This window comes from Nelumbo lutea, chromosome 3, assembly GCF_056320005.1.
Source record: "Nelumbo lutea isolate HS-2025 chromosome 3, American lotus-T2T, whole genome shotgun sequence".
In the NCBI taxonomy this organism is placed as follows: Eukaryota; Viridiplantae; Streptophyta; class Magnoliopsida; order Proteales; family Nelumbonaceae; genus Nelumbo; species Nelumbo lutea.
In genome coordinates, this window is record NC_142686.1 from 58,712,177 (window position 1) to 58,724,592 (window position 12,416).

Sequence of the window (12,416 nt, forward strand, 5' to 3'; positions counted from 1 at the left end):
ATAAATACTTTTATTTAGCATATGCTTATTGTTGTTTGATATGATAAATAGATAATATTAGAATGTGCATAAAATTTTTCACATTTTTTATAATTTTTGTAATATTTATATTTATATTTATTTTTAAGTTTTTACTATTAAATATAAGAACATTGGTTGACCCGTTTGATGCAAATGGTTGAAACATTTACTTGCCACTAAGACAAAAAGGTGGTTTATTTAATTATTTTTCATATTGGTTTTGAGCATAAGTTTTATATTATTAAAAATATTGGATATAGATTTAATTTGTATAATTTATTGATGAGAAACAACAATACTTCAAATAAAGTATTTAAGGAGAGAGAATGAAAGTTAATACCTTAGTGAGAGAGATTTAATGAAGTGAAAAGTAATAATACTTTAAATTACATTTTTTGTCCACACAAATAAAGAGAGATTAAATTCATAAATAGGGGTGTCTTAATACAAAAAAGTCTATAAAACTCATTTGTTTAATGTAACTTAAATATAAGAATTAATAAAAAGAAATAAGAGTTAATACTTTAGGGATTTATTGATAGGGAATATAACGAATTTAATGAAATTAGTAATCCAAATTATGTTTTTTGCTTTCATAATACAGCAAGATCAAGTTAAAAGAAATAAGGGTATTTTAATATAAAAATTCTAAAATCTACACCCCATCCACACTTTTAGTATAATATAAATATAAATTTGTTCATAGTATGACTTAGAAATCAAAACATGGCATCAACAGATCAAAGGATTCATGTGAATCCAAGGGGAGCTACGAGTCTGTATTCCGCCGCTACATCGAAATAAACACAGCCTAAAGGTTTTTTCTTTTTCTTTTTTTTGGATAATAAAAACATTAATTTATAATACATTGATGGGACCCAATCAATTTGGTCTTGATAACTGGAAGTCTGGAACAGGTGGCAAGTAATTGGGACCCAGACCCTCCATAGACTCCAAGATTATCCATCAAGAAAACGTACTTGATCGACAGTGTTCCAGCACTACAGGGACATGAAAATATCATAGACCACATCCTACGGGAGAGATCTCTCCCTGTTATGAATGGTCCCACATGCTATGGATTGATGATGGTATTGTGTTAATGTGGTTTGGTTGTACCAGAAACACTCACCATGGTCCCTTGCCCCTTGTTGGGCACCAAATGCAACTCTGCTGGAGAGAAAGCATAAAACCTTTTGTGGTCCTAGTCTTGCACACAGTAACATAAGTCTATAGGCCTGAACCAGTTAATCCTCCAAAGTGGACCCACCCATTATTAGTCCCCAGTCCCCACACGCTACATATGTTCCAACTAAATTCCCAACCTCTTATAGACAGCCATTACTGTATGAAATACCCTCCCTAACTAACTCCATGATCCCCAACTGCTTCACTGTTGTTGGGTTCCTCCAACGGTTCCATCTGAATTTCCTCTATTTAATCAGCCAAGCTAGCACTCATTTGCATTCTCATCCAAACACATCCATTCGTCCATCACATTTCGGAGACTAGAAACAATCACATATCAAGATGTTTTCCGAGCATGAGTTCTCGTCAGCCTCCCTTCTGATGCTAGTTGCCATGGTGCAGCTGGTGAGGATCGCAGCTGTAGCTGGTGGTGCCGCCACTGCCACTGCTGCCGGTGCCGGAGAACCCACCCTGGAGTTGTACATGCATGACATCCTGGGTGGTAGCAGTCCCACAGCTAGGCCAATAACTGGCTTACTAGGAAACATCTACAGTGGTCAAGTGCCATTTGCTAGGCCAGTAGGATTCATTCCACCCAAGAATGGTGTCCCAATCCCAAATGCCAATGGTGCAATACCAACTGTGAATGTCAATGGTGTCCCTCTAGGCACTGGTCTGGCTGGCACAACCTTTGCTGCAAATGGTCAAGCCATCAATGGTCAGAACAGGGCTCAACTGGGACCAGATGGTCTGGGACTGGGCTTTGGCACAATAACAGTAATTGATGACATCCTCACATCTGGGCCTGAATTGGGCTCACAGTCAATTGGAAAAGCCCAGGGAGTGTACGTAGCAAGCTCTGCTGATGGAACCACACAAATGATGGCATTCACAGCCATGCTAGAGGGTGGGGAATATGGTGATACTGTTAATCTCTTTGGGGTTTACAAGATTCAAAGCGCCATGTCTCGTTTATCGGTGACTGGTGGGACTGGCAAGTTCAAGAATGCCTGCGGATTTGCCGAGGTCCGGTCACTAGTCCCGTCCGGTCAGAGTGTCACTGGTGGAGCAGAGACATTGCTCAGAATCACAGTCCATCTCACCTACTGAGTCTGCTCCTGGAGATGGAAAAGCACATGTGGGTGTTTGTTTGTTTTGTCTGGAAATGAATGTGAGATGATCAAATGGTTTCTTTGCTCTTATGATTGTTGAGTGAAGTAACATTTAAAAGTGTACCAGCTGTTGTAATTGTAATCCTGTCTAGATATATATTGAAGTGATTTCTATTGATCAAACTGTGGTATGTTATTCTCAGTACATGTCCATCCAGAGAGTCCATGGATAAACCAATTGATTCATATTGGTTGAGGATCTTGATATAGAAATCATCGTCATCATCATAAATCCTGTTTCGCCTTTTTGAGGGATACCCTAACATGACTATAAGAATTTGGCAAAGGTTTTAGTATCAGGATGCGACCAAACATAATCTAAAAATATTGAAAAAATCTGGATAGCTTAAAACCAATAAACAACAGAAGGGACTACAGTAACCGCACATTGGAGATGAGCAAGTTAACAACAGAAGAAGGTGAATTTGGAACCATAATCATATACCAATTAGTTTCCTCTATTTTCATCTTTTTTTGTCTTCCTCATGTTTTTATTTATTCATTTTTTCTCTCATCCTCTTCTCTAGTTCATCAGAAACATTCTGTTCTTAGATGAAAGAGGTGCTTGTTCTTCATGAGGAACCCAATTTATCTTATTCTCTTTCTCAAGATAATCTTCATTAAAAAAAAGGGAAAAAGTACTTTCTATTCAAGGGGAATGGTGTAGGTAGTAGACTCTTATTTATGAAGAGAGAACATCCTAAGCATGATTCAAATATCACATCTTTCGGAAGAAAGAAAAGCCCCCTCTAATGACCTTTTATAATCATTATTTGAGTTTTCACTAGAGATGTAGTCATTTTATCAAAAAATAAAATGTGCCCAAATAAAGTGGGTAAAAGAAGACAGTTTGAAAGATTGAAAACAAGTTGTCATCTCAGTGGAACCCACTTTTTTTTTTTTTTATCTATTTTGTTTTTCTTTTTCTAAGTTAACATATTCTACCTATTCTTGAAAATAAAAACCAAATTAAGATTCCAGAATTACTTTTCACTGTTTTCGTATTGCAAAAATGAAAACAGTTTCAAGTAAGGTTGAACAATTTTCTTATGTAGAGAGGTGTTTTCTCCTCTCTACACATAATTTTAAGTGTTGTCAAACAGTTTTTCAAGTAAGGTTCCGTGAGAAAATGTCAAAATAACATTTATTGTAATATTTGCTCCTTTTTGTTTGCACGACACCTAACTGGCATTTGGCACCAAATAACATAAAAAAAATGTGCTCAAAACTCGAATTACTACCAAATATGGCCTAATTAGGACAGCCCTTTTTCTTGAAAACTACCTCAAGAAAACCACATTAGCAAACACCACCTTCATGAAAGAGCACTTCCTGTCAAGAAAATGCCCTTCTTTTATAAAGCCAAGAGAATTTTGTAGCCAATTGAAACGGAAGAAAACCCAAATACGAGGATCAGAGTATCAGACTACCCTCTCATCGGCATCAAATACACATCCTTGGCCAAGATTCAAAGTTCAAACCAGAACTCCACCCATTACAAAGTTTGAAAACTGAAAAACCTTTTTCCTTGGCTTAATAAACTGCCACCGGATTGAAACTGAACATCTACAATGGACAAGTATTGAACTTACTCCAATACTAAAGCACATAACACAAACGTTAGACAGCAATTCTATCTTGGTCACTGATCATCGTCATCATCATCCATGCCTTATCCCAAAGATATGGGGTTGAATACTGTAGAGAAGATGGGCCGAATGGCCCATAGACTGTCATTTCATGTTATGTTATGTTTCTCTCTGTTGTGGACCTTATTCTGGGCCCATACTCTGTAATATTCTGTTTTTTGTATTTTCCTGTTCATTCAAGGGCCTCTCTGTAATTTGTCAAAGATTAACTTATTAATAAGATGTTTAGAGTGTTAGAGAGAGGTTATGTTCGAACCTCTTACTCTCTAACACTCATTGCCGCCAGCTCTCTCTTCTCTTCCTCTCTTGTTTGTTCATTTTCTGGTTTGCATCTAATCTCAAACAGTTCCATACATCAAGTGGGCTATTTTTCAACTTGGTATCAGAGCAGGCCATTGCTTGGCGTGTCCCTCATGTGGTTCTAGTTCAGCCAACTACATGAGGAGGTTCTAGGGCTGAAAGTTTACAGTCATCCGCCTGGTTCTTGGAGGTCATTGGAGGGTGCCCAAGTTTCTATACACTTGGAGAAGGGTTCGGTGACTAGGAAGAATCAGAGAGCAAGTTGTTTGGCCTGATTTGAAATCAGAGAAAATGACTTTCGAAGTTATCTCAGAGAACAAGTGTTCGGCCTGGTTTATAGTTCAAACCAGAGACTCTCTTGCTGTAAGTCTTTTCTCAGTCCTTTGCTGAGTTATTTTTTGTTGTTTGGGAGGACTATTAAAGCATTCAAAGCCCACATACATTCGGCCCACTGTTGCTGGATTGTTTTTCTGGGTTGTTTTGGAAGTGCTATTCGGCTGATTATTGGACTGTCGAGCTGCCGAAACTGATCTAAAACTAAGTGGCACTAGTCTCATCTTCATCCCAGCCTCTTCTTGGACCTATACTGAACACCTTGAAGTGGTTTCTTCTAGTTAACAGTAGGCTGTTAACTACTGCACACTGAGTGTTCGACGAAAGGTCTCTTAAGGACTGTGGCCCTGTTTTCTTCTCTTTGGGACAACGGCTGTTGAGAACCTGAAATACCTTGTGATTGGAGGTTTGTTGGGTGTCCTTTAAAGGGTGAAACAGTAAAGAAAAAACTACCATCGAACTGGACTGTCACAGTTATCAAGTCTGAACTGATTCTGTGAGCTAGTTGTTGTTGCCTATTCAGCTCAAACTAAACTCATCAAGACCCCAGTACCTTGAGAAACCTATTAAAAATCCTAATTGGAGCCTTTACATGATGGATTTCTCAAGCCTTGAAAACAAGAATGCTGCTGAATATGGATAGATTTTGGGAACCCCAACTGATTCTATGCTGGCTGTAACTACAGTTAAGCTTGATGGGACCAACTACTTGGCTTGGTCACAATCAGTGAAAATCCACATTTGTAGCAAAGGAAAATGGGGTTTTATTTCTGGGAGCAAGAAAGCTCCTCCAGAGGATGATCCATCTTATGAGAGATGGGTACAAGAAAACTACACAGTGATTGGGTGGCTTGTGAACTCAATGCAGCCGCAGATTAGTCAGCATTATCTGTGGATGAACTCGGCTAAAGAAATCTGGGATAGTGTTGCAGAAACTTACTCCCAGAAGTTGAATGTTGCCAGAGCTTACAAACTGAGAAGTGATGTGAAGAATCTAAGACAGGGGGAGAAGTCACTTGCAGCATACTTCTCAGCCCTAAAATCTATATGGCAAGAGATTGATTTGATAGAGGCCGTGACATGGGATACCCCTAAGGATGCTGAAACATATAGGAAATTGGTTGAAAGGAATAGGGTGTTTGAGTTCTTGACAGGGCTGAATTCTGAATATGACATTACAAAGCAAAACATCTTGTCCAAGGAAGATGTTTCATTGTCTCAAGCATATGCTTTGGTCAGCAGTGAAGAAAGCAGGAGGCAAGTGCAGGTTCAAGGGGTCAGTATCAATGATCATTTTGCAAATATGGGAATCAAACCCAAAGGGGTTACAGAAGCCCCCAGTGGCACAGGAAAGAAGGAGGTGGTTTGTGAATATTGCAAGAAGCCGAAACACACTAAGGACAAGTGCTGGAAATTGCATCCCAGTCTTGTCCCTATCCGATTTCAGAAGAAGAATGACAGTAGAAAAACAGGAAATGCACATACAGCCACAAGTACAGATACAGAGTTTGAGTCTGCAAGTGCACAATTGGCAGCCATGAAAGCTGATTATGAGAAGTTTGGAAGGATGATTAGCCAGTTTGAAGGTGTAACTTCATCATCCAACCCTTCTGGAAGTCCAGCCACCTCTGCATTTGCTCACTCAGGTATAAGGGCTTCTGCTAACCATGCATTTACCTCAGGTAATCCCAAGACCCCTTGGATCATTGACTCAGGTGCTTCTGATCACATGACCAACCTTTCCACTTTGTTTGTGTCATATGATTTGCTTCCTGGTCATGACAAAATCACCTTAGCTGATGGTTCTCTTGCCCCCATTTCTGGCAAGGGAACTGTCAAGCCTACAGATTCTTTACTTTTATCTTCCACTCTTCATGTACCTAAGTTAAATACCAACTTGTTATCTGTAAGTAGCTTGACCAAGTCATTGAATTGTTGTGTAACATTTTTCCCTTCTCACTGTGTGTTTCAGGACCTGAAGTCTCGGAAGGTGATTGGGAGTGGCCATGAAGCGAATGGAATATACTTGCTCGACACCCCTGGCCAATGCTTTGATCATCCCAAGAATGCTGCTTTTGGTTCTACTTCTTCAGAATCAGTCAGTCAAATTATGTTGAGTCATTGTCGGTTGGGTCATTTACTTTTTTCTGCTTTAAGTCATTTTCTTCCCAAACTGTTTAAGGGAGTCAGTGTGTCCAGTCTCAATTGTGAGTTATGTCAGTTGTCAAAGCATTGTAGAAAAAATTACCCTGTGAGCAATAAAAGATCCTCTTTTCTTTTTCATATTGTACACTCTGATGTGTGGGGGCCTTACCACTTATCCTCTATGGGGGGCTACAAATACTTTATCCTGTTCATTGATGACTTTTCTAGATTCACTTGGATATACTTAATGAAATCCCGAGACGAAGTCCCGAGACTTGTGAGGCAATTTCATGAGATTGTTTTGACTCAATTTGGTACCAGAATTAAGGTTTTCAGATCTGACAATGCAAAAGAGTATTTTGAGAAGAGCTTATCCTTGTATCTCTCTAACATGGGGGTTATTCACCAAAGCTCCTGTGTTAGAACCCCTGAACAAAATGGAGTTGCTGAGAGAAAAAATAGACATATTGTTGAAGTTGCAAGGAGCCTTTTATTTGCCTCACATGTTCCCACAAGATTTTGGGGTGATGCTGTACTTACTGCTACCTATCTCATAAACCGTATGCCATCCAGGGTTTTAGGGTTTAAATCCCCCTTCAGTCTTCTTCATCCAGATAAGGATCTCTTCCCAATTCCTCTTCGTGTGTTTGGTTGTACCTGTTATGTTCACATTCCAAGTGTGTAGAGACACAAGTTTGAACAAAAAACCCACAAATGCATCTTCCTCGGTTATTCCCCCACACAAAAGGGTTATTGTTGTTTTGATCCAAAGACTGGCACCAGACATGTCTCTATGGATGTTACCTTTGATGAACTTTCTCCTTTTTATGGTTCCTTTCAGGAAGGACATTGTCAATAGGGGGAGAGTCTGTCACAAGTTTTTGCTCTTCCCCTTCCTGTCCCAATTCAGTCTCTTGACAAATCTGTATCCTCACAAAATGAATCAAAAGAGGATCAGCCACTTCATTCCTCTTGTTCTAGTGTTCCTATTTCTTTACCTCCTCGTCCTACCCATAATCCCAAAGTGTATCAAAGGCAGAGATCCAGGAATGAACAAGTGATTTCCCTTACAACAGATGAGGCTCATACCCTCCCAATCATAGATGAGATAACAGGTATTGCTTCAGCTCCCTTGGAATCCCCCTTCCCAGATCTTGATGTCCCCATTGCTGTTAGGAAAGGAAAGCGGAAGTGTACTGCACACTGCATTTCCAAACACCTTTCTTATGACATACTTTCCCCTTCATATTGTGCCTACCTCTCTTCAGTTGCTTCTAACCCCATTCCTAGGTCTGTATCAGAAGCTCTTGGGATTCCAGAATGGAGAGATGCCATGCAGACTGAAATGGATGCTCTACATGAAAATGGTATTTGGGAGGTGGTGGATTTGCCTGAAGGGAAGGATCCAGTTGGATGCAAGTGAGTTTTTACCATTAAATACAGGGCAGATGGGACTATTGAGAGGTACAAGGCCAGACTTGTTGCAAAGGGCTACACACAGACATATGGGATTGACTATCTGGAGACTTTTGCCCCTGTTGCTAAGATGACATCTGTGAGGGTTCTTTTATCTATGGCAGCTCACTTTGATTGGCCTCTCTATCAGTTAGATGTAAAGAATGCATTTCTGAATGGTGACTTACATGAGGAGGTCTACATGTGTCTTCCTCTAGGAATGTATGGGAAAGATATGCAAGGAAAGGTATGTAAACTGAAGAAATCTCTTTATGGCCTCAAACAATCTCCTAGAACCTGGTTTGAGAGATTTAGAGCTGCACTTGTTAAATTCGGCTATGTTCAGACACAGTCAGATCATACTCTTTTTGTGAAGAAAAGTGGGTCTCTAGCAGTGTATCTCATTGTGTATGTTGATGATATTATAGTGACTGGTGATGATGCCTCTGGCATTCTGGGCCTTAAGTCATTCCTCCGTACAGAATTTGAGATTAAGGATCTGGGGGAGTTGAGATATTTCCTTGGCATAGAAGTTGCCAGATCCAGGGATGGGATTTTTATTTCCCAGAGGAAATATGTCATTGATTTGTTGTCTGAAACTGGAAAATTGGGTGCAAGACCAGCTGCAACTCCTATTGATATGAGTCACAAACTTTCAGCTTCGGATGGAACTTTGTTGGAAGACAAAGGGGTCTTTCAGAGACTTCTTGGGAAGCTTTTGTACCTGTGCATGACTAGGCCAGATATCGCGTATGCTGTCAGTTGCATTAGCCAGTTCATGCATGCTCCTAGAGATACCCATATGGCAGCAGCAGAACGGATTTTGTGCTATCTGAAAAGATCTCCAGGAAAAGGAATTCTATTTGCCAAACATGGTCATCTGAAACTTGAAGCCTATACTGATGCTGATTGGGCTGGAAATATTGATGATAGAAGATCTACTTCAGCGTATTGCAGTCTGGTGGCTGGTAATGTTGTCTCTTGGAGGAGTAAGAAACAAACAGTTATGGCTCGATCCTCCGCAGAAGCAGAATATAGAGCCATGGCACATGGAGTCTCGGAATTATTGTGGCTAAGGTCCTTAATGGAAGAACTTGGGGTAGATCATGACAAACCCATGATGTTGTACTGTGATAATCAGGCTGCCATCAACATTGCTCACAACCCGGTACAACATGATAGAACCAAACATATTGAGGTTGATAGACACTTTATTCGTGAAAGAGTCTCCTCCGGTGAAGTGTGTCTTCCATTCATTACTTCTGAAGGACAACTGACAGATTTTCTCACCAAGGGCATTTCCAAGGCAAGGCTTCAACATGACACTGGCAAGCTGGGCATGATTAACATCTATGCTCAGCATGAGGGGGAGTGTAGAGAAGATGGGCCGAATGGCCCCATAGACTGTCATTTCATGTTATGTTATGTTTCTCTCTGTTGTGGGCCTTATTCTGGGCCCATACTCTGTAATATTCTGTTTTTTGTATTTTCCTGCTCACTCAAGGGTCTCTCTGTAATTTGTCAAAGATTAACTTATTAATAAGATGTTTAGAGTGTTAGAGAAAGGTTATGTTCGAACCTCTTACTCTCTAACACTCATTGCCGCCAACTCTCTCTTCTCTTCCTCTCTTGTTTGTTCATTTTATGGTTTGCATATAATCTCAAACAGTTCCATACATCAAGTGGGCCAATTCTATCTTGATCACTGATCATCGTCATCATCATCCATGCCTTATCCCAAAGATATGGGGTTGAATACTGATCAGAATACATTTCTACTATTCGCTTCCAAGTCCCAACAGAAAGGCTTCTAGTCCACACTTCCCACTCGAGCTGCATAAAAGGATTTAAGTTAACCAAGGAAATTTGAGAAGAGTTTCAGATTCCATATCCTTATATGGAACTCAGAGATGGTTGCTTTCTTAACTCAGACCAGTTTTTTTTACCAATAACAGTAAATTTTATTAATAATTGAGAACTTAGGAAGTTACATAGAAAAGGAGCTAAAAGATCTTAACTCCCTACTATACCAATGTACACCCAAACCATGAAAAAGTTACAACACAGCCCAAAAGAGAGAGTTTTGTTCACCCCTTGTCTAGCTAGTCCATCTGCCAAGGACTTTGCATTTCTTTTTATCCATGTGCAATGAACTTTGATGTCCTTAGTCAGCCAATTAAACTTCCTCTTTTCATTGTTGTAAATCCAAAGCTTAGAGCTATCATCTTTTAACCAATTCACCACAATTTCAGAATCACCTTCTATGATCAGTTTTTTAATATGCATGTCCTTAGCCCTTTGGATCCCTTCAAGAGCTCCTAGAATCTCGGCCCTTAAAGAATTGCCCACCCCAATTGGACCGGAATACATAGCTAACAAGTTCCCTTTTTCATCTCTTATCACTCCCCCTATTCCGGAAGGCCCTGTATTACCCATGCTACTGCCATCAAAATTCAGTTTGGTAAACCCTTGAGGTCTTCTTATCTCAGACCAGTTGAAACAAGCTGGGAAAACTTGACTTGGGGCTTGATCAGCACACACTGTTTGACCTTGCAGAGAAGAATCCTCCTGCCTTCACTGGTACCAAAAGCTTGTACCACAGGAGCTCAAAGAAGAATAGATTCCCAACTACACCAATTGGACCGAAATACATAGCTAACAAGTTCCCTTTTCATCTCTTATCACTCCCCCTATTCCGGAAGGCCCTGGATTACCATGCTGCTGCCTTCAAAATTCAGTTTGGTAAACCCTTGAGGTGGAGGTGTCAACAAGAACTTGAGGTCTTCTTATCTCAGACCAGTTGAAACAAGCTGGGAAAACTTGACTTAGGGCTTGATCAGCACATACCGTTTGACCTTGCAGAGAATCCTCCTGCCTTCACTGGTACCAAAAGCTCGTACCACAGGAGCTCGAAGAAGAATAGATTCCCAACTACACCAATTGGACCGGAATACATAGCTAACAAGTTCCCTTATTCATCTCTTATCACTCCCCCTATTCCGGAAGGCCCTGGATTACCCATGCTGCTGCCATCAAAATTCAGTTTGGTAAACCCTTGAGGTGGAGGTGTCCAACAAGAACTTCAGGTCTTCTTATCTCAGACCAGTTGAAACAAGCTGGGAAAACTTGACTTGGGGCTTGATCAGCACACACCGTTTGACCTTGCAGAGAAGAATCCTCCTGCCTTCACTGGTACCAAAAGCTCGTACCACAGGAGCTCGAAGAAGAATAGATTACCAACTACAGTGCCCAGTCCTGCACTTAGCTTCTATGAGCTGCCTCAAAGCTATTTTCAATCAAATTAAGAGATCTTTCTCCTTTTATCATCCCCTCAATAATATTGTTTCTTTGAAGAAGGGGTAATTAAAGTAGAGCTCTGTAGCTCATCTAATCCTTCTTTTTTCTTTTGGGTTGCAAAAGTGCAAAAGGACCTTTTTTATTGTTGGCATCCCAAAACGAGTATTAGAGGTAATGGTTTATTCAAGTATAACAGAGTTCACCTTTGTATCAACTGCCCGTCTTAGCCTCTGGGGTTTCGGTTAGGCTACATAAATCCTACTTCACAATTTCACTTGGCATTTTTTATTTTAATTGCTGGCTTACAACCTGATACAACGTTCCTCAGTTACCTGGCCTTGCAACTAGAGAGAGGATCACAATATCCTTAGCTTATAAAACCTGTAAAAAGAATGAAACATAAGATAGCTTGATGATATTAAACATTATTGCAGGAAAAAGATATCAAGAGTTTTTTTAGGGTCTAAAGTCACAAGAAGGCCAAATTTATTTTTTAGTACTTCTGTAATTGATAACTGAAAAGATATAAGATTTCATTAAGAAAATAGGGAAGTTATATATAAATTGTCTGGCTCCGGCATATCTAGGGGCAGAATTAAACAAAGACAACTAATTGAAACAATTTAATATTAAATTATGATTCACAAAATAAACTTGCATTAACTGCAACCTGCAAGTTAATGCAGGGATAGAATCACTCATCCACACCATACACATTGTAATTTTTAATATAAATATCATGTATACTTTGTTAGAGATAAAGGGGTTCAGCAGTAAGAGAGGAGGATGAGGAAAAAAGAACATGTATAAACTATGAAAACCTAGCAGAGTAATTCATGGGATAGATAAGAGGTTT

At 39.8% G+C, this 12,416-nt stretch overlaps 1 protein-coding gene across 1 annotated transcript; it reads left to right on the top strand.

The window, feature by feature from the left end:
* Positions 1 to 1,515: 1,515 nt before the first annotated feature.
* Positions 1,516 to 2,495, top strand: LOC148865174 (dirigent protein 16-like). Its single transcript, XM_088974180.1, has one exon. It carries the CDS (start codon positions 1,552 to 1,554, stop codon positions 2,317 to 2,319), a length of 768 nt encoding a protein of 255 aa, XP_088830306.1. The 5' UTR covers positions 1,516 to 1,551; the 3' UTR covers positions 2,320 to 2,495.
* Positions 2,496 to 12,416: the final 9,921 nt, after the last annotated feature.